Source organism: Trachurus japonicus, chromosome 5 (assembly GCF_045865225.1).
Source record: "Trachurus japonicus isolate A0001 chromosome 5, Traja_1.0".
In the NCBI taxonomy this organism is placed as follows: Eukaryota; Metazoa; Chordata; class Actinopteri; order Carangiformes; family Carangidae; genus Trachurus; species Trachurus japonicus.
The window spans coordinates 9,100,937-9,123,673 of NC_140911.1; the positions used below are offsets into that span (position 1 = coordinate 9,100,937).

At 40.2% G+C, this 22,737-nt stretch overlaps 2 protein-coding genes across 2 annotated transcripts in view; one reads left to right on the forward strand and one right to left on the reverse strand.

Annotated features, from left to right (window-relative positions):
• loxl2a (lysyl oxidase-like 2a) overlaps positions 1-16,963 on the forward strand; it is a 30,075-nt gene extending 13,112 nt beyond the window's left edge. The window contains exons 4-14 of the mRNA XM_085776009.1: positions 1,067-1,275; positions 3,856-4,072; positions 5,077-5,260; positions 7,184-7,335; positions 7,431-7,598; positions 10,252-10,420; positions 10,548-10,788; positions 11,172-11,287; positions 11,418-11,554; positions 12,005-12,116; positions 15,577-16,963. Coding sequence (XP_085632135.1) covers positions 1,067-1,275; positions 3,856-4,072; positions 5,077-5,260; positions 7,184-7,335; positions 7,431-7,598; positions 10,252-10,420; positions 10,548-10,788; positions 11,172-11,287; positions 11,418-11,554; positions 12,005-12,116; positions 15,577-15,647 — 1,776 coding nt within the window. The 3' untranslated portion in view covers positions 15,648-16,963. The remainder of the gene's footprint in view (positions 1-1,066; positions 1,276-3,855; positions 4,073-5,076; positions 5,261-7,183; positions 7,336-7,430; positions 7,599-10,251; positions 10,421-10,547; positions 10,789-11,171; positions 11,288-11,417; positions 11,555-12,004; positions 12,117-15,576) is intronic.
• Positions 14,553-20,634, reverse strand: r3hcc1 (R3H domain and coiled-coil containing 1). The gene is made up of 8 exons (XM_085776010.1): positions 20,457-20,634; positions 19,717-19,854; positions 18,934-19,516; positions 18,599-18,774; positions 18,284-18,354; positions 18,084-18,179; positions 17,798-17,943; positions 14,553-14,813 (listed from the first exon to the last, which is right to left on the reverse strand). The coding sequence occupies exons 1-7, from the start codon at positions 20,498-20,500 to the stop codon at positions 17,834-17,836; spliced, it is 1,218 nt and encodes a 405-aa protein (XP_085632136.1). The 5' UTR covers positions 20,501-20,634; the 3' UTR covers positions 14,553-14,813; positions 17,798-17,833.
• Positions 20,635-22,737: the final 2,103 nt, after the last annotated feature.

The window sequence follows — 22,737 nt, forward strand, 5'->3', positions numbered from 1 at the left end:
TGTATGTCGTCCACCAGCTCCCCGCGGGCCCTTAAATCCCCGGTCTAAACTCTAAAGACGCAACAAAGATGGAGAAAAAAATTCCAGACATTCATCCGACCTGCTAAGGCCTCTCGCCGACACTTAACAAGTTTAAACAAAGATTTCATCTCCAGATTTTTTAACTTCACTTTTTGAAGCATGTGTGTAAATAGTGCAGTCCCTAAAAGTTAACAGTGGGATTTCTTTTCCTTTTTTTCTTCTCCAACACGCCTGCATTTGCTCTGAATGCGATCTTCCTTTATGAGTCATTGGCCGCATAGTATTTACAATATATCAAAATGGAACCCATACATATGAAGTCCAAGTATAAATAAAACCAACTACATCCTGTAAACAACATTGTTCTTGTTTAGACAGCTGGCAGAGCTTGATATTCACGTCACTGCTTATGATAAGTGACAGGTTAAAGAAGTTGTCTGTTTTCTTAGATAATACTTAGATACCTTTTGCCATCAACACATTTCACTTATTTTCTTCTTTGCACTGATTATTTTACAGCAGGATTTGTCATAATGGAAAATATTTTGAGCCATTAAAACTCTGAAGTACCGGAATCTCATGAGACTCTGTTTGCACAGCTTCTCTTTAACAATGATAGATGAGTCATTTTCTTAAGAATCTGTGCCTGCAGCCCTGTGAGCTAAATGCTAAAAATCAAAATGCTAACACGTGGTCACTGAAAATGGTAACATGCTGATGTTTTGCATAATGTTTACCATGTGCACTCTTTCAGTTTCGCATGGTAGCATGTTAAAGTCATGCTAATGCTAATTAGCACTGAATGCAAAGTACATCTGAGGCTCATGGTAAAGTCTTTAGCTGTGCAGGTTGTAGCATTCACCCCCTGAGGACCATGAACAGCTCATTTCAATCCATCTGTTGACTGATGCTGGCATCTGAAAGAAATGTATGCTCAGCACAGTTGTCTCCAGATGGACTGAAGTCAACTTTCAGAGGTCAGATTTGTTGTTTTTATTACGTGTGTGGCAGAAAGGAAACATTTCCTCTGTTCTGTGTGTCTCAGAGTGCGACGGTGCAGGTGGAGGATGTGAGGATCAGGGCAACGTACTCTCACAGGAAGAGGATTCCCATCACTGAGGGCTTCTTGGAGGTGAAAGACGGAGGCAAGTGGAGACAGATCTGTAACGAGGAGTGGACGGCGATGAACACCAGGGTCATCTGTGGCATGTACGGCTTCCCTGGGGAGAAGCGCTTCAACGCCCGACCCTACAAGTGAGTGATGGCGCAGAGGCCAGCCGCACGGTCTAAATAAGGACAAACACATAGGTTATAATGAAAGCCTTCACATGAGTTCAATTTTAACGTAAACATTTGGCTGAGTTAATTGCATCTTAGGCTGTGGGAATCGAGCAGCGTTACACAACACTGAATCCGTTTAAAGTCACACCCGTGAAAACACTTGTTATCATTCGAGGCACACCGCACGCATTCCTTTATCATATAAACACTTTGATGTGTTAAAACGCTGCGTTTCCTGTAGGTAACCTTTTAGGTCTGTGTCTATTTAGAAATGTTGTATCACACCAGACCAATGTTAGGAAAGATTACATAACCAAAATTTGTTTACACTGGTCATTAGTCAACCCTTCGTCCACTTTGAGCAGTGAGAATAAACAGACTTGGGCCTGGAGATCGTTGACAAGAAGCCAAACGCTGCTTTAGGAAGTCACGGGATGAACGATGGGCCTTGCTGGGAAACGTCTGAGTGCAGCGCTCTGCGAAAACAGTGGCTCTTTTGGCAATGTCTAATTATTTCCCTCTGAACATAAGTGATAACATTCTGCCACTCTAAATTGTCAATCTGTAGTCAATATGTTGCTGACACGAAGCCAGCTACTTCCTAGAACATTTTGTGTCCAATAACTTTTATCTGCTTTGCATGGGATGGTGGGAAGTTCACAACAAAGCAGACGCCTATGACACATGAAAAAATAATCACATGAGCAAATCTCCATCTGGTGACTGCATCAAAGAGAATAACATGTTTCTCTCTTAAACAGCTCAAAACTGAGGTATAATTTCCAAGAAACATATATTTCTGACATATTCTTAGATGATTTTGTCTCAAGTGTTTACATTCTTAAGTGGGCATTGGTTTATGTTTTTCATATCTCTGTCAAATCTTTTCATTATGCACATCCAGCCAGTATTAGACTTTAAATTCTTTGGTTCAACCACAGTCAAAATTAAAGCAGACAGACAGCAGAAATACATTTATTTAATACTTTGAGTCTCTGTGATGGTCATGTTTACTGCGGCAAGTTTGCACCTGGATCTTCACATCTTACACATAGAGCCACTATTGGGCAATTTGTTTTTAGGTTTATTTCCACAAAGCACGTATGGTTTTAAAGCATGCATTGCTGCTGAGGTCTCACGTGGTTCACTGTTTTACGGAGGTGAAAGATCACAGTCAATCTGTCTTTTATCTGGAACAACAAAAGCCACTTCTCTTCACCTAATGTGCCCATAACAGTCCAACAAAATTAAACCCCCCCCCAGTCAAATTTGGCATTTCTTCACACTTTCACAGGCCACAAATTGTTCTTTTATTCAAACGGACTTGGAGCTTCATTGTGTTTACGGCATCTGGACGAGCTGTGAGTCCTGAGAGGTTGTAAATGAAGCTCATGCTGGTTTCATTACGTGGTCATTCTCCTCAAAGGTTCAGACCTGCAAAGTCCAGTGTTGTTTAGGTTTCCTCTATTCAAGTACGGGGGTCATGAGAAAGTTCAGGTGTCTCCACAACAATATCTCAATTGTGCCTCTCAGTATAGGATGGATGTTGATGAATTCTTCAAACAAAAACCAATTAATCTCATAAAACAGAGCTATAATATTTTAGTAAAGTATGAGAAAGTACAATAAAACATTTTACCACTTTTCTACATAACAGGAGCAACACTGGAGGTGGTGAAATTAAAAGCTGTTTCAAAAGAACTTAATAATAGTGCCAACTCTGAACAAAACCACTGCTTTCTTTTCACCGAGGGTGTTTTTTTAATTCCTGTGGATTTCAGAAACGTTACTGTAGAAAATTCCTTATAGATAGAAGTTATGTCATCGTTGTCATCAGCTCTTCTTTGCTAATATGAATCATAAGAGAGCAATGCAGCTGAATGGTGATTGATTTAGCGATGTCAGATTCTCTCACCGGTACAAAGTGGAGCCCTTTTCCAAACAATCCTTGCACCATCGTCACCATGCAACGATGACATAAGATAACATAACAACGACTGGATAAATACTGAGTGTGATGAAGTGAAGTGAAGTCTGCAGGTTTTGGCATGAGTTGACATCTTAATAATTTGAATTACCTCTGTAAAGTCTCCATGTTGTAAAACTGACAGCTATTTAGGACCGAATGTTGAATATTTCCCCCCAACTTCACGATGATAAAACCAAAATCTTTATCATGGCCCCTTAGAGAATAAATTTGTTTAATGGTCCTTTAAAAAACTTTCATATTTATCTCTCCTTAACCAGAGTCACTCTTCTGTGTCTCAGCTTCCTCTGGTCTGAAATGCAGCCACTAGACTGTTAATTAATACATGACATTGGTTATTATTAGTCTGTATATAAAAATGTATGTATGTATTTGTCCTCTATAATGAAATGTTAATAATGTAACCATGCTTCAAATATTCATCTTTAAACCTATGGCAAATGATCACAAATCATCAAATCATGTCAACCATATGTAGCTGGTCTGCAATTAAATGAAAGAAGAACCCATCTGTTACATATAGACTGTAGTAAATAACCTTAAGTGTCATGTCATTTCGTCCTCAGATTGCTGGCCAGCCGTCGCAAGAAGAACTACTGGGGTTACGCTGTCAACTGCACAGGCAACGAGGCCAATTTGTCCGACTGTAAACTGGGCGGCGAGATCCAGCTGAAAGGCAACAACACCTGTGGACAGGGCATGCCCGTAGTCATCAGCTGTGTGCCTGGACGTGCCTTTGCTCCCAGCGTCAGCATGGGCTTCAGGAAGGCCTACAGGGTGGAGGTAGGTCAGATTGCACATTCTCGGCCGTGCGGTGGGTCAGTGGTCAACACGCTCGCTGCAGGAAAAAGAGTTTTGGATGTGAGGGGAAGCATTTTGAATCCTCGAGCCAAAAGTCTTGGAAAAGACTCAAGAAGGCCTCACGCTGGGCTAGTTTCTTGTTGCTGCTTCGTACCTAGTGATGTGAGTTGTTTACAGTGAGTCCGATACTGAGGCCAGATATGCCGATGGGGATCAATAAAGTGAAATTTATTTGTTAGTAACTCCTACAATCAGATGGTTCCCAGGAAGAAATTAATATCCAAGATGATCTCAGTTTGTTTTCTGAGCCTCATGGAAATCAAACGGCCGATGCCGACGTAACACAAACACCAGCAGGGTTTGTTCCTGGAGTTCACCTGACACCGCGCACAGAGGAGCTATAAAATAAGCAGAAAAATCTCCTCAACACTTCAACACGTCAGTTTATGGTGCCACGTGGATGGCATTCATCTCTCTGAGTCAAACTGGACAGATGTTTGTTTGTTTGTTTGTTCTGGATTTGACCACATTGATTTACATCATGATTTTCCAACTCAGCATCTGTTAGGTCCATAAACACCGTACGTTGCTGCATCACTACGTTACGTAATAAGAAGCACAAACACGTGTAAGGTAAATAGACTTAAACAAGTACAAGACAGGAGACAGATCGTCCTATAAGCAAATCTTGACCCCAGTTCAGCTCTGTCTGGATTACAACATTTCCTGCATATTAATCAAGTGGCCCCTGTTGTTGTCAAGCATCTGGAAACAATTTGAATGGACGAATGTTCAACATAAAATAACTAGTATTTCCTCCTGGTGTTTATCCCAAGGGGGAATCCGTGTTAACAAAGTATAATCCACTAAAGTAAATTCATCTCTTAAATTCAAACTCTTCATCTGTACTAGATTTAAAACAATGATCATTTACAAGCCGGTCATTTTTCAACTCATTTTATTTTTTTAATTGATTTTTTCTATAGCAACCTTTGGTGCGTCTGAGAGGCGGGGCTATGATAGGCGAGGGGCGAGTGGAGGTGTTGAAAAATGGCGAGTGGGGCACAGTGTGTGACGACAACTGGAACATCCACGCTGCCACCGTGGTCTGTCGAGAGCTGGGATTCGGTAGCGCCAAGGAGGCCCTGACTGGAGCCAGACTGGGACAAGGTAGGATCTGCTGCACAGATTAGTCACTCTGTAACATTATACTACTGTCTATGTGGGCGTAATGACATTAAAATAATGATAATACTCATTATAAAATATCTTTAGGGTGCCGGTGAGTCAATATTTATGCATATTTAATTATTTTATAATGCATTCATTGGAATTTAAAGAGTAACTTTTGTTTTATTTTGTGAATGTAGGCTACTCTTGAAACACAAAATATCACAATTCACTTACATGTATTTAACAGATCCTTATAAATAAATAAAAAAGTCAAAGGTGACTGAAAAAGATACAAAAAAATGGCTATACATTGTTAATAGATATTTTAAACGGGGCCTCAAATATCCAATAATGGTCAGGCTTTAGGAGAAATTATGCAATTATTGCAACACACTCCTGATTGCTCGCACTAAACCTTGACGGACCACAGTCCCAACAACCCTCCTCCATGCAGATAGACTGTAACTGTTCCTCCAGATGTTCAGGGATCATCTTGATATAGAGCTGAGCTTAACTGCTCACGGATTCTTAACCTTCATTACATTTCACATTTACGGTAACATCACTAACAAGAGTTTAAATGTGACATCGAGAAGAATTATTTCCAGCTGTGAAAATAAAAGGTGTGGAATGAAACCAGAGAGAGACCTCCACATCCACCTTATCTTTGGCCTCCGTACGGTATCACCACCTGTTTGCGTCTCACTTCAATCAGACTAGACCTGAAGTCAGCACATTAATGCATTAGGGAATGTATGGAGTAGCACATTAGTGTTTATTCCTTCACTAAGGAACCTGATTTTGTGAAATGCAATATACTTCAGCATTATAAGAAACATATGTTTGGTGGAACGGTCGTCTGCTCTTCTGCCATATTCTCACAGCAAAACACACAGTGCACAAAATGTTCCAGCAAAGAAAACAGAGTTTATGGATTTCAGAGGAGGAATTCTTTGTTGGAAAGTCCACAAGGTTTTTTTTTGAGGGGGCTTTTTTTTTCACGAGCTGACCACTGGATCCAAGAATGGTACCACACACAGACTTGAAATAGATGATTGTGTTCATTTTCGGAAGTCAATGGAGTGGGAATAAACAAGAATGACAATAGAAACGATACTAGAGGACACAAATAGAGACAAATTAAATGTACCACATAGGAAAAGCTGTCCGTTTTTCTTTTTTACCATGTAGCATGTATGTATTTAATGTATTTTGGGGGGATTTTATATCTTTTGTCAATGGTATTTTATACATTTAACCTCCTATAATTGTCTCTCAGACATGGAAATTGACTGTGTGTTTACAACAACACTGTGTTCTTCCTGTCGCTAATTTATTTTTCTCCCGTGACTGCCAGTCCGTCTCCGTCTTAGCCTTAAAATTTCAGAGCTCAGCTCACATCACTGGAGACATTCCTGCTCAGTCACATGGGAAGAAAACTGGCATGGAGGGACTACTCACACATGTTATTGTGGAAAAACTGCTCCACTTTTTTTTTTCTTTTAGTTTCAAAAATAAAAGATGCAGAGTTTTTTCTTTCTTTCTTTCTTTCTTTTTTTCTTTTTACAGGTCTCAAGTGTCCCCTTTTCATTTGAAATAACTGACTGCTTGTTTCCGAGTAGTTCTAGAAAACAGGATGAAATGTCACATCTGTCTTCGGACAGAGTTGTTCTAACGAAACACTCACGCGGGTGAGGTTACAGGAACAAGGAGCTGCTGGCTTGTATATCCCAAAATCACTATGTAATCCACAGATCAAATTTCCTCTTTCCAGTCAATAGATGATGCTCTAAAGATTATTTTGTGTCCAATTATGAACATGGCGACTACTCCAACCCTGTTGTTAGTCATAGTGACTTGAATAATAAGTTCAACAGGGTGAATATACTCAATGTGCCTGCTTTGTTTGTGTCCCCACAGGCATCGGACCGGTCCACATGAACGAGGTGGAGTGCTCTGGGTTTGAAAAGTCACTGACTGAGTGCCACTTCAACCGGGAATCCGTGGGCTGCAGCCACGAGGAGGATGCAGCTGTCAGGTGTAATGTTCCTGCCATGGGTTTCCAGAATAGAGTGAGTAACTCCAAAATCCATCATGTCAAATTAAAGCAGGTTTTATTTACATAAGCACCCTAAGACACACTGTCTCTGTCTATCTCTGTCCTCAGCTCCGGTTGAGCGGTGGCCGTAACCCCTACGAGGGCCGAGTGGAGGTCCTGGCAGAGAGGAACGGCTCTCTGGTGTGGGGCGCCGTGTGCAGTGACAGCTGGGGAACCATGGAGGCCATGGTGGTGTGCAGACAGCTGGGCCTGGGCTTCGCCAGCCACGCTTTCCAGGTAAGGTCTCTAGAATAATATTCATTCCCTCCTCCTGCTCATATACCCCATGAAATCATTTTTAAGACCTGCAGTATCTCTACTGCACCGGAGATGGTCTGAAGTGCAGTTCCTGTGTGTTATTTTCATTCAAACTGTCTCCAAGTCACTAAACCACATCGTGCCACAAACTGTATATCTGGGATTGGATGCTGTCACATTGTGTAGGCTGCCAAAGTTCAAACATTTAAGAAAACTAGCTCGCAGAGTAATGATAAACATAGTAAAGTGGTCATAAACTGTTTATATTCATCCACATGCAGTAGTATCCACTTTTACTGATAGAATTTGAAGTTAATGCTCATTTCATAGCAGCAACAAGAGTGGTTTTCATTATGGGTGTCTGTTTCTGTATAGTCTTGGGTTAAATCAGTGGTTCCCAACCTTTTTTGGCTCGTGACCCCATATAGGCGTTACAAATTTCTGGCGATCCTGCAGTCACGTGACGGCCGTCAATGAAGATGCGCCAACTCAGATATTTTTATAAGCTGCATTTTATTTGAACTCGGTTTATATTCAAGAATGTGAAAGTATAGAATACAGTTGTTTTAGATTGTGTGTGGTATTTGTAATGATCATTAAAAGAATAGTAATTTGTTAAAAAACATCAGTAATTTTTTTTTATCAATTACTAGACATTTCAGGCGACCCCACGTGGGGTCCCAACCCCAAGGTTGAAAAACACTGGGTTAAATGGAAGTAGACGTTCCTTTGTTTACCTTATCAACCAGGTTACATTTGTGAAATGGAAAGAAAAACACTCATATACAGTTTCCAGTGTCATTGCACCTCAGGCCCCCAGTGTTTCAAGTTTTTCTTTTCCTCACCATAACAAAGCAAATCTGTGTTATCAGATCCTGAGAGTTGGACGTGAACTTGAATAAAAATCAAATAAAAGTTACAACATGTCCAATATGAGAAATCCAACTGGCAGTAGTGCTACGCATTTTAAAACGTGTGTGTGTGTCAGTGGTTGCTATTAACTCTCACTGTAACAAGCTTGAGCTTTATTGATCCCAGAGGGCAAAATAAAGATGGCGCTAGCTTGGAAACATCGGAAACACGCAGTCAGCAGAGAAAGCAGGTCAGCCATTTTAACCCATGACACAAATGGGCGTTTCGCTCCTCAGCAGGAGTGACGGGGAAAGCCTCAAACTTGAAGTGCGTTTGAAGTTCAGGGGACCCTCTGACAGTAAAATGACTTGGCAGCGTCACAGCACTGTCCTGCTTACGTTCCACTCTTGCTTTTTAACTGAGACCCCCAGCGCTCTTTTTTTATGTGATGAGGTGAGAGTCCGGTAAAGAGGAAGGAACCCCTGCTTTTATTTCTATTTTAAGGCAGAGGCGAGTGTGGCATGCGTGTTTTGAGATTATATAGGTCTGGAAAGTATGTATGAATCACTGGGGACTTGCCTTGATATCAGCGGGGGGTTTTATGAGTGGAACATGGACTGGCTCTGTTTATCTCACCCGGCTGTGTTTGGGACAATTACTTGAGATACACTTCTAATGGAGCAACACATAAACACGTATCATTGTGTTGAGCTTGCGGTCACTGCTCGAGCACTCGCCCTCAAGTCAAGAACACTTAAACAACAAGATGTTTTTCTGATTCAGTATCTGAGATAAAGTCTCTACTTGTGAATACAAGTAGTTATTTCACTTTATTAAAGAGTAATTCTATGCCAAGTCAAATAATCATGTCAAGGTCTCGTAATAACAAGTCTCTTTGCCATCACATACAGCTGCCTTTGCATAAGAGCTCTCATGTTAACGGCAGGTTTAGGAGTAATAAATGTCTTCTCCATGTTATCACAGCAGTGCAAGGAATCAGTTTCTCCGGAGACTCTTTCCTGTCTGACTCCTAAATGCTTCTGCAGGCAAATCCCACCACCAGATGGAACAAATGACACAGAGCTTAAACTATACAGCTGTACGTCTGTCCCTCCTCTCAACCCACCAGCACGTACTCCCACATCCATATCTCTTTTTCCATAGCTCAATTTCTCATGAATCCCCCGCTTCCTTGAAAGATGACGGAAAGTATGAGTTTGTTCTACAGAAGGTTTTTCCCTGTGGTCTGCAAGATGTTGTAATAAGGCTGAGTCAGGACTCTTGAGGACAACAGAGCAACCCCCCCACCTCCCCCTGCTGTGTATGTGATACACCCTCCGATGACATTGGTCTTGTGGGATAACTAGGACAACGTGTCTGCAAATTAAATACAGGAGTAGAAATTAAAATAAATGTCTTGGTTCTAAACCGTCCCACACACATCTTATTTTCCAAAACAGTTTAATTACCAGCACAATCATCGTTTCCTTGTTTGCAGCTGTGAAATGATGTAACAGAGCTGTGGACTGAAGACTTACGACTCAACTCAGATCTAAAGAAGTAGTTTGAGACTATGGAAAATGGAAAATCCCCTTCCAGAGTTAGACAAGTAGATACATATTGTAGCTCAGCACAAAATCTCACCCAAATAATATGGTGCTATAAGGGAGATGAACTAGAGCCAGGTTAAGTCACAGCAATTAGGACTTGAAATCTTTCTTTCTTGACTCTCATTCAGGTGAGTCACTTATTCTTTTATTATGTGTTTGTCTTTATTTAGGAAACATGGTACTGGGAAGGAGCTTCCACTTCAACTAACACCGTGGTAATGAGTGGAGTGAGATGTTCAGGAACCGAGCTGACTCTGGATCAGTGTCTACATCACGGGAAACACCTCGTCTGCCCCAAAGGAGGCGGACGTTTCGCTGCCGGAGTCTCATGCACTAAGAGTAAGAAACTTCAGCATATGAGGGCAACATACTAAAAGAAGCTTTTTGCAAGCTTGAGAGAAAATACTGTATTGTAGCTACACAGCTGGAAATAAACTTTGTAAAACTGTCTGTCTGTCCCTCCCAGCGGCCCCAGACCTGGTCCTCAACGCTCAGGTTGTAGAGCAAACCACTTACCTGGAGGACAGGCCCATGTACGCGCTGCAGTGCGCTGCAGAGGAGAACTGTCTCTCCACCACCGCCATGAAAGCCGACCCCACCTCCTACCGCCGCCTCCTCCGCTTCTCCTCCCAGATCCACAACAACGGACAGTCAGACTTCAGGCCGCGGGCAGCACATCAGTCCTGGGTTTGGCATGAATGTCACAGGTGAGAATCCAAGTTATTCACAGGTGATTATTAGCAAAAGTTTATTAATGATACTGAATGAAGTGGGCCACTTCGAAGATGACTGAACTCAAATGAAAGGAAGTTGGAGCACTCGATAAATTGCAGAGCTTTAGTAAGGTGCAAACAGACTAATGTTTCAACACTGCTGCATCTTCATCAGAGTCCGTTTTGTTTTATTTTTAATGTTATTAATGTTTGGCATTAGATTAAGCAACAGAAAATCTCCTCATCCTGTTGGCGAATCAGGCCTTTTTGCCTCAACTTCTGCTGTAAATGCTGTTTGGACTGGTTCCTAATAAGAGCATGTGTGGTAATACAGAGGTTTCAACATCTGTATTTTGCCTTTGTCCCTTCTAATCTAGGCATTACCACAGTATGGAGGTTTTCACCCACTACGACTTGCTGAGTTTGAACGGCACTAAAGTGGCAGAAGGACACAAAGCCAGCTTCTGTCTGGAGGACACCTACTGTGACGAGGGTAAAACACAGACACCTTCCTTTCCATTTTCATTTTCTTTTTGAAAAATATGTCACAGTACACACAGAGTAAGATTTATCATGTCAAAATATGAATTCCTTCTCTAATTGTAAACTCTGGATGCTGACAGGTATCCAGAAAAGGTACGAATGCGCAAACTTCGGCTCACAAGGAATCACAGTTGGCTGCTGGGATACCTACAGACACGACATCGACTGTCAGTGGATCGACATCACAGACGTGAAGCCCGGCGACTACATCTTCCAGGTTAGTCTGTTAGCTATGGTGCATGGTAAAGATCGTCTCATCTCCAGCCAGTGTCTCTCTTACAGACCAAACAGACACTTTCCACGTCTCTGCAAACTGCTGTTGTCTGGCTTTCAGCCCGGGTATACTGTGATTCAGACGTGAAAGGAGTGAGCAGGGTTTCCTGAGGACACAGATATGTCTGATGGTCTATTGAAACGTACTCCGACCTTGATGAAAATCCTTGTTCTGAAGCATTTGCAGCAGCTTTTTCTTTTTGAGACACTCACTTTGTCACCCTGCCATCCTCTTGCTCCTACGACAGTTAATTAACAATTAATAAACCTGTATAATTTGGACCTGAGTAGTGCTAAATCGTTTATTAATAGTGCATAAAAGTGTAAAGGGCAAACATTTTTATAAACATTACTTTTATTCGTTTAACATATTTATATATTTTTTCTCTACCAGATTGTGATCAACCCCAACTATGAGGTTGCAGAATCAGATTTCACCAACAACGTTCTGAAGTGTCGCTCTCGGTACGATGGACAACGGATGTGGACGTACAACTGTCGTATAGGTGAGACCACGATCTCCTCTGCATTTGGGTTAAATTAGATTAACTACACTACAAAAACTCAAAATCTTACCAAGAATATTTGTCCTAGACTAGTCAAAATGTCATTTCTAGTCAAAACAAATCTAATTATACCTAAAATAAGACTCATCACATAAAAAGTAGCTTGTTTTTACTTCTTTCAAGCATATTTTCACTTGAAATAAGTAGAAAAATCTGATAGTGGAGCAAGTTTTTCTTTCTTACAAGCACAAAAAACTTGCTTTCACTGGCAGATTTTTCTACTTATTTCAAGTGAAAATTATCTAATAACAAGTAAATTTTAAGGTGGTGAGTGGAAAGAGATTACTTTTGACTAGAAATTAGACATTTTGACAAGAAAAAAGACAAATATTCTTGGAAAGATTTGGATTTCTTGCAGTGTACAGTCATAAAACAGCTCAAGATTTATAGTTTGGGAAATTAGGATTGACTGAAAATTAGATTATTGAAAATTATTTCAAAACAAATGTTAAAAGTTAAGACAATTTACACTGCTGCTGCACTGTCAAAGCACTTTGTTAGGAACAGCTATTACTATTACTGAGTAGGGACTCCCATTGCTCTCATAACTGCCTGAGCTTTTCTTGGCACTAACTCAACAAGTTGGAAACTTTCCTGTGAGATTCTGCTCCATATTGACAAGATTTCATAACTTTATTTCTGCTGGTTTGTCAGCTGCAGATTCATGCCGCCAAATAATCTCCAGTTTTACCACGTCCCTATGACTCAGGAGGTCAAATGAGTTCATTGACCGCATTGCCATGTTCATGAAACCAGTTTGAGAGACTTGGTGCATTATCCTACTGCAAGTAGCAGTGTGATAAACAAACTGTGCACATAAAAGCACATGTTCAGCAGCAATACTCAGGCTATGGCATTCAAGCGATAGATGTTGGATAGGAAAACATTCCCCTCACCATTGCACCCACTGTTGACACAAGGCAGGTTGGGTCCATTGATTCGGGCCGTTCGTGGCAAATAGACCCGGACATGTGCTGCCTCAGCAGAAATCCAGATTCATTCAGCCGGTCTACGGTTTTTCCAGTCTTCATCTGCCCAGTTCTGGTGAGCCGGTTCTCACTGCAGCCTCAGATCTCTGTACTCGGCTGACAGCGGTGAACCCTCATGTGGTCTTGTGTATTTCTGAGACGCTTCTCTGCTCACCACAGTTGTAAAGAGTGATTATCTGACTTACTGTAGCCTCTCAGCTCCAATTAATCTATCTGACTCATTCTCCTCCGGTTACCACTCATCAACAAAACTAACGTCTGATGTGAACATTAACTGAAGCTCCTGACTAGTATCTGCGTGACTTTAAGCAGTGCACTGCTGCTGCACGATGGGCTAATAAGAAATTGTGTATGAATAATCAGGTGTACAGGTGTTTCTAATAAAGTGCCTGGTGAGTGTATGTTTATTTAAAATGTTACAACACTTCTTTTATACAATATATCTTATCAAATCCACATATATATTTCTTATTTCCATGGGATTGCGCTGCACTTAATGCTACAATCAAACCTATTTTTCCCCTGCAACTAGGCAATACTGTAGTTAAGTTCAACTCCACAGGTAATCGACATGGTAACACTTACATACTAAAGAGTAAGTCCTGTCAAACTCAAATCAGGCACAAGATAAGTTCAAGGAAACAGCACATCATTTCAGTTTGACAAAAAATAAAACACTCATCTTGTTTTACTCATTACAAACTCATACATTTCTCTGTTAATGGCATGTTGTACGTCCCTTTACACTACGTTGCACGTACAGTACGTGACATAGGAACATATTTACACTAATGGCTGAACATTCAAATTCTCAAAGCTTAAACTTTAGTGGATCAAAAACCTCTGAAATCTGATATTTTCTCTAACATTGAGGGAGAAATAACTTCTTTCAATCCTAAAGTAGAATTTGATATTTAGAGAAATAAAATAAATATTAAAAGTAACCAAACATCTTGCAACTTCTTTACAAAAAATAAAAAAATTACTGTAAAATGAACTAAAATATTATAAAATATCTATGAACTCCAGTATAACACTGCTTGTAACTTGCAGTTTTTGTTTGAACTGTCTCTCTTAAATACTGGCTTTTGAAAACAATAGTGTTTTTTGAACAAATCTGCTTCTGGTTTTGCACTCTATATAAAATCTATCACAACACCGCATAATGAAATTTCTTTAACCAAATCCTGAGAATTAATCTGTGGAGGAATTTGACATTATGTTAGAAGAAAAAACGCTACTGTTTACACAGAATTAATAATGCAACCAACCCCTGGATTACCTGGGCAAGAACAACCTGACCAACCTTGAAACCCTCAGTCCCTCAGTTTCAAGGCAACATGCAAATCAAACCACAACAAGGACAAGAGTTTCTCCAGTGTCCTTTCAGCTCTCTGTATAAACTACCTGGTTAAGACTGTTTCATGGTGACTGTGTGAACAAGTGGAACCACGACAGTAACGTCCAAAGATCAGGGGTCAGGTGGAGCTACAGAACAACACTGAGTCTGGTGGTGATTAGGTGTCGTGCTCCACAGTTGAGGTTGATGATGTCGTGAGGCAGTGAAGGAGGCAGATAGTGGTGGACGGTAGTCAGGACTCTTGATGATCATTTAGCCTCTTCAGGAGCAGACCGCTGCTGCACCTCTCTGTAGAAGATATACAAAATATTCCAGTTAAAAGATATCACAACATGGCACAAAATCATTTCCAATTAGGGATGTCACGATTATAAATTTTCTTGGTACGATTATTGTCAGAGAAATAATCACGGTATTACGATAATCACGATTATTATGCATTCATTAATTTCACAACACTATGAATGTGTAAAATAATCAAATATAGTCAAAATATAATTACATTACTCATTGTTTACACAAAACATTTCCAGTATTTATTAATATAGGGACCAATTAATTAAGTGTTTGGAAAATTCAGATCATAAATTGTCATGTATACCAAATGTTTACGTTTATTTTAATCTTTTTTGTTTTGTTTTGTTTTTTTAATTACAAATGACACGCCAACATCTAAATTTCTACCAATTCAATGTTACGTTCGTACGTTAATTGGACCAGTATCTGACTGTGCATTTACCTTTATTTTGGCGCACATCTGCACATCATTATCTTTTTAGGAAAGTAACGGTATTTTAAAAAAACTTTACGATTAATTAATTGTGGCGTTTAATACCACAATTAATTGTGAAAACAAGTAATTGTGACATCTCTTTTGATTGTTAATAAACTGCAAATGGTTGTGCCACCACTTCGTCACAGCTAATTACAGAGTGTCTTGTTTGGTTGGTGCATTTTTACTGTTTTAAGTTTAGATTTGCTGACCTATGATTTGCCTTATGTTACAACGTGGTATTGTTCTTCATCATCCTCTCCCTGTCTGACCTCACAGGTGGCACGATGAGCTCGGAAACGGAGGAAGTGTTCCCGGGACTGCTGACCAACCAGCTCTCACACAGGTAGACTCGGGATGGACAACACCATGTGCACGCACGGACATTGGGGAAGCAAATATCAATATTTGACAAGACAACCACTAGAGGGGGCTGTACTGCTTTGCTTCCTCGGATCAGTGCTGGATTGATGAGCTGCAAGAGCTCATCTGGTACAACGGACAATGAGACGATGAGAAAAAGACCTGCTTGCTTATTAAATGTATTAACCACATTCAGCTGTACAATAATGTTCTTATCTCTTACTGCCTCTTGCCTTTGTTGGCAGTGAAATGTAGGCGTTGACCTGGTGCTTAATGAGGGAGATGTCAGGGAGGATTGTAGCCAAATTATTTATTAAATGAACTGTGCCAACAGTTACTTTCTAAGCCAAAGTTTCAAGCATTTGAGGACAGCCTCAAATGGGAAGAAAAACAACATTAAACGTGGCCCTCAGCTGTATGTTGAGTTGGCCTGGGGTGGATGAAAACCGTCTGCTGCCAAATATGCCGCTGCATATGGTCGGCATTTTGCACAGACTGTTTTCTCCCCATCACAACTGAACTGAAAGACGGGTGTAGAAATCACATTTGCTTCCACATTATTAAATAGTACAAGGCCTTAACTCAAAACCAAAGTGAAATACGTTACAAAATGATAATTACTGCAGAGAAACAAGCCGCAATCTATTGGCAACAACACAACAGACGTGACAAATCATTTGTTTTCTGAAGAACTGTATTTAGCTTTCGGTAAGTTATGACAGCTGCAATATAGGCCGTGAGTGTTGGATTTGTTTTTACAATTCCTGTTACAGCCACTCCACTGTTGAATATAGGAGATTTATTTAATGCCAACAGTTGCTTGGATTTGTTTCCTGCAGTATTTCTGACAATCTGACATGATTTCCAGTCATAAATTGAAGTCAGAATTAAGCTGAGTGGGAACGTGCTTTTTGCTTTCAGGACTTTGTGTTCCACATACTTGAGCTCACTTTTGAAAATGTTTTATTTATTGATTATTTTTTCTTGGTTGTTACGGTAGACACACACGTTTTCATCTTCATGAAATGCACATCCCCTCAGCTTATTTTTCCGTTTTGTTTAAATTATTACCATCAGGGACTATGATAACATTGTGGATGTACTGTAATAGCCACAAATGTGTGTGAAAATGCCTGTTCATTGTTTTGTAAATTAGTTTTTTTTAATGTAACAAATTTGAATGACCCCTCTTTTTATAAGGGTACTTGTTAGTTGTTGCCTGATTGTTTTTATTTTGTATGCAAGGGTGAATGTGGAAAAGCGTTACTTTTTGAAATAAAAGTCGTAAAAGCAGATTTTGGATAACATGAGGAACCTTTTTTTTCAAGCAGGATTAACATGACATCTGCTATCCAAAGTTTTGATCTACACTACTCACAAAAAGTTAGGGATGTTTGGCTTTTGGATTAAATTTCAGAATGCACCTAGAATGCACTATAACCTTTACAGGTGAACTTAATTTAACCTTCTCTAAACTTTTGAATGCACATGTCCAATTGTTCAGTGTTTCAGTCCTTATTGAATAACATGCTGTTCTGTAACAAGGTGATTAACCACAAAAATCACAAGCACCGTCTGATTTAGTGGTTCAATTGTCACTGAACCACTAAATGTTCTGGTTCAATGACAATGGGCTCTATGCACAGCTCCACTACTTCCTGATTTTAAGGCTGCTCTTTTATTTCCTGTCTTACATTATTTGACAAACTGATTAATCCAGGTGTGTTTGACCATTGTGACTACTCAGACACAACTGAGGACAGTTTGTCCAATAATGTAAGACAGGAAATAAAAGAGCAGCCTTAAAATCAGGAAGTAGTGGAGCTGTGCATAGAGCCCATTTGTATACAGTCCTCTTCTCTCTCCCTCTCCTCCCCACCATGTTCAAATTTTGACATCATGAGACCAAGACAACACTTTGATCAAATTGATCAAGTTATTGAGACATTGAGATTTTTGTTGTGCTATAGCCACCACTGTTGTTAGCTTTTGTTTGAGATAAAGAAATGACCATTGCATCCTTCTACTTAAAAAGCTTTCATGATAGAATATCACTGTAGCATGAATTTTTTGTGAGTAGTGTAACTCCACCAGTGTTAGCTGAGTGAATCTATAATGCCTGGATTGGCCTGTTTACCTGTATATACCGACACAGTATGAGCAGCACGTCTCTTCAGTAGCGCTGTACTCTGCCTCGTCCCGGCAGCCCCAGGGCTCTGGTCACCATCCGCCTGGCGACAGCACAGTCTGTCCTGGGACGCTCCTTCACTGGCTGGATAAACTCTGGAGGACAGCAAACACAAACATTGTGTTATCCAGTGGTACAACAAAAACTAGTTCCCAGACTAAACATTAGATACCACAGAAGGGCAGATTTATTATTGTGTATGGGGGGGGGGGGTGTCAGTAAGTGAATCTCATACCTGCTCGTCTAATCGCCTTGCCTTTGGATTTTTTACTCCCTTCGGCTAGTGTTCGTGCCTTCAGCAGTGGGTGACAGATGGAGAGGGCGTGGAGTGCTGCGTGTGACACAGTGAAACAGCGCTACATGTTAGTAACATATCAGACAGTCATATAAATTAGCTGTTAACTTCGAACCCTTTCATCCTGTGGGAACTCAGACCTGCTGACTCGCTGGAAAAAACTCCCAGGGCATGTGTGTTGTCCACCCACTTAATCTTCATCCCACCATCACTGAAACACACAGCATAGCATATGTGTTTAGTACATTTTGTTAACAAGTTTATTGGCTACATCAACAGTTTGAGTTTAAATTGGAAACATAACAATGATGAGAATGTTTTTTTACAACTCTCAATTAAAACATTTTGATTTTGTTGAGTAAATACAGAAGAAAAACAAGAGAAAGAGAGTTTCTCCTGCTAAAGACTAAACTTAGAAGAGGGTTAGGTTGAGGATATTGACTCTCTGTTCACACCTGTATTCTGCAAAAGCATCCAGGAGGTCGTCTGTTTTAAACATAGGTGGGAAGTCATAGATCTCGATCACATGGCGGAAATCATCTGCGTTGATGCACACGTTCTCATAAATGGAGTAGTCGTTGTGGACGTGCTCAATGGAAAAAGACACTGCCTCTTTCAGATGTGTTTTAATCTGATGGGGGAAAACACAAAACAAATGGTTACAAATGCACATAACAATGGAAAACGCCTTGACAAAAAGTGATGATAACGATATTAATATATATAAACTGGTATAGAAAAAAAATGAAAAAACAGCTAAATCTTAAGAATTAAGTATTTGTTGACTCACTTCTTCAGTTACATCATCTGTCTCTGTGCTGATGTCGTCTATCTGGGAGCTGTATGGCACACTAGCAAAGTCTCCTCTGTCTTCTTTCACATCCTCCTCCAGAGTCAAGTCAGCGAGGCAGGACAGATTCTCATCCCAAATTTCAGTTTCATGCAGCCTCAGCACCAACTTCTGTGTCTCCTCCTGAAGACAATGTGCTGAATTGTCTGAAATATGGTTAAGGACACCGTCCGTTACCCCGGGGTGCGATTCCTGTCCGGATGTGGACGAGGGTTGAGTGCTTTCTGAAGTTTCATTGCAGGAACAAGAGTCAGATGAACTGCTGACGTGGCTACAGCTAAAGCTAGAGGATGACGGACTTGGTTTCTCTTTGAACGCCGCGGGTCCTGGCGAGTCGTGCGACAGTCTCTCCCGAGCGGCTCGCGGCATGTAAAGAGGTTTGTCCGGCCTCTTGGGTCCGCGGCTTCGTGATGGGATTGAAGATTTAGGCTTAGCGAAGCTGTCCATCTCCTCCTTAATTCTTAGCGGCTCTTCACACAAGCTGTTGTTGCTCTCCAAATCACTGTCTTCCTCAATCTCACCCCTACAGAAGAAAAAAAAACAACAGAAACCCACATTTGCATCAAAACCCTACACTGAATTTGATTTGCCATTAATTATTCATTTCAGATCAGATTGAATGACGAAATCTGGCTGCTCATGTATCTGACAAACTAGCTGTGATTTTTTTTCTCAGTCTAACGAGACAACTTCTAAAAAAGAGCTGATAAAAGAAATGTGTACCTGAGCTCAGAGTGACAGACCACCACCCTTCGACACCAGCTTTCTCCCACTGAGAAAGATGTGAGCTCCGGCAGGTCCTCTATGGTCTTGTGGATCAGGTATCGCAGTCTGCTGGGTAGACTCGGGAACAGGAGCACGCTGGAGAGAGACACAGAGGGAGTGACAACAGAGATGGATAATGAGAGGCCATGATGTCTTTAGGCAGTGTAAAACCTGGTATTGAGGCTTTAATTTCTATGTTTATAGTTTGTTTTTTATGTTTGTCTTACATTGTTTTTAATATCTCTCTATTTGCATATTCTTCTACTTTTTTTTTTACCTTGTATGTTACAAATGCTACTGTAACAACCAAATTTCCCATGTGTAAGATGAATAAACAGTCTTGTGTCTTTTTAAATCAAGTAGTCTCAATGAAATCAAAACATAACAAGAAAAAAATACAGAAAGAGGAAACAATCAGACACATCTCTATAAAATGGTATCATAAGATTATTTTAAATACACCCAATGCTATGGGATATTCAAGTTTTAAGACTTTTATCATGCAGTTCGTTTTATTTTGTAGATTACTAAAAGACAGTCTGCCCTAGTTTAGTGTTGTAGTATTGTGTATAAGTTACAGTGTAATGTTCTCTTCTTATTAATTAATTAATTGATTAATTAGTTACAATACGAGTGATAGGTTCTGGTTCTACAAAAAGTTTTCATCTTCTATTTATTCCCAATGAGGAAAGACTCACCTCTTTTGGTTGCTCCTGTGTTGGTATGTGTCCAGTTCATCCATGATTTGGTGCACGAATTCATTTTCTTGCTTTGGCAGGTAAATGCCATCGAAACAAGGAAACGCCAGGGTGGCCAGAGGAAGGATGGATCCCGATGCTGTGGTGATGAAGTTAACTTTTCACTGACTTCAGTGGCTGCAACGTTAAAAAAATAAATCAAAATATGAGACATAATATAATGCAAGTTCACTTGTGCCCTGTACCGTTAGCTAGCATTCGCTGTTATAAAAGCTAGCCAAACTAACAAAAGGTAAGAGGGGGGGAAAGTTAACGTTAAGCTGGTTGTGTAGTTTTGATTTTCCCCAACTGCACGTTATTACAAAAAACAGGCTGAGTCCAGTCAACATTAACGTCCGTGTTGAAACTTGTCAATCTAACGTTACCAGACATTTTAGTGCATGCTTGTAGTAGCTTTAGTGGGCTTACCGTTGTTGTTGTTGTTGTTGTTGTTGTTGTTGTTGTTGTTAAATATATTAGTTTTCACCCGGGTTTGTTTTAGTGAGGTAACTAAACCCACAAGATCACAGGTGACAGTCAGAGGCAGCAGCAGCAGCTCAGCACAGCGAGTTGCTAGCGTCGTTTAGCTTCCGGAAGCAGATGTGCTGTTTTTTCTTTTTGGACATATCCGGTAAGATTATTTTCACAATAAAAGCCGTATACATTTAAATAAATAAATAAATAATAAATGGAGAAACTAAACTGTAAACAAACCCTCATTCCGGGTGTTGTTTTTGTTTTTTGTTTTGTTTTCCTTCATGAATCCCCTAAATGTTTTTGCACTTTTATACTTTTTTTTTATTAGAGAGTCTGCCAGTAAACCCGGAACTCCGTTGGCGCTTTTAGCACTTCCGGTTCCCTCGTCAACCCGCATCTGACGGGGATTTAAAAAGTGTAACGTTAATAGTGTTTTAAATTGTATTATTAAATGCTAGACGATGGTGTTTTGCTTTGCACCGGGATGCAACCACAAGTCTACGCGTGAAAATTGCTCGTTTCATCGTTTCCCGACCGATGTTGACCAGCGGAGACTCTGGATTCGTGCTTTAAGGCAAACTCACATTACTATGATTTCCATGTCAACACCACATTTACTTGCTTGGTCAGGGTGAAACAGTCTGCATTGTGCTTGAAGCAACGCTGGTGTTAATTATAATTGGCCACATGAAGCTGTAAAATAATTTAGGGGAGCTTTATGGTGTGCGGATCTCCACGTTTTGTTATAAGCTAAAACACAACAGTAAATACCCAACTTGTAAATTTTGAAACTTTTATTATCTATCAATTTGGGAAATATTTATATATTTGATTATCATCCAAAATGTGTCACATTCCATAGGCTGTTTTCGTGCACTTATTGGGCTGGAAAACCCATGGAAAACATTAAACCAATCTGACAACACTATTAAAGGCACCAAAAGCCGTTTTAAGTCCTGCATGAAGGTCTAATTTGTACACGACTTTAATTGAAAGATTCATATTTAGTTGTAAATGTAGCCTATTGATTAACAATGTAGGCTAATGTATTTTACATTTAGAAAGTATAGAGAAAAATAGATGCAAATTTGTACAATATTCTTCCTTTATTTCTTTCCTGCACTTGCTCTTTATGACTGTGTTGTGATTGAATGGAAATATTATGTAAAGCACATTGTGTTGCCTTGTGTATGAAATTAGCTAGGCTAAAGATTGACTTGACTTGACTAAGTGAGGCAATGGGCCAACTATAGTCTATTACAAAAATAATAGCGTTATCTGTAGTTTGAGCAGTGTAAATTTTAAATGTGCGATGGCCCCATCAGTGCTGCTTAAATTATGATTGGTTTTGCATGCACCATGGTATTTGTGCACTTGGTTATTGTAGCCTTAAGTTTGTGTGCTCTTATCTGAGAGGGTGTAACTTCCATGAAACTAATATTGTATATTTTATCTTATCTTTCCCCCTAGACAAGCTGACAGGAAGCCCACTGCCCACTCCCGCATCTGTGGCTGTCATTTTCCTGTCAAGAACAAAAAAGTCCCTGTTTTATTTGTAATCACAACTCCGGTTCAACATAGAGATCATTCCTACTGCCTGACGGAGGAAAACACTGAGAGGGATGAAACTGCTGTGGAAGTAAAGCAGGAGGAGGAGGAGGAAGGAGGAAGCAGACAGCTTATGACTGCTGATGAAGAACATGGAGAGCAGCTATCTCAGGCTGATGCAGAAGAACCTCAACCCCCTACAACGGTTAAAGAAGAG

Bases quoted from the DNA above. Each gene is read 5' to 3' on its own strand.
- r3hcc1 (XM_085776010.1), bottom strand. From the start codon at position 20,500: ATGGATGAACTGGACACATACCAACACAGGAGCAACCAAAAGAG. The intron at 19,855-20,456 runs GTGAGTCTTTCC...GTCTCTCTCCAG, and splicing joins CACAGGAGCAACCAAAAGAG to CGTGCTCCTGTTCCCGAGTC. The intron at 18,355-18,598 runs GTGTGAACAGAG...TGTGTGTTTCAG, and splicing joins GATGCTTTTGCAGAATACAG to TGATGGTGGGATGAAGATTA.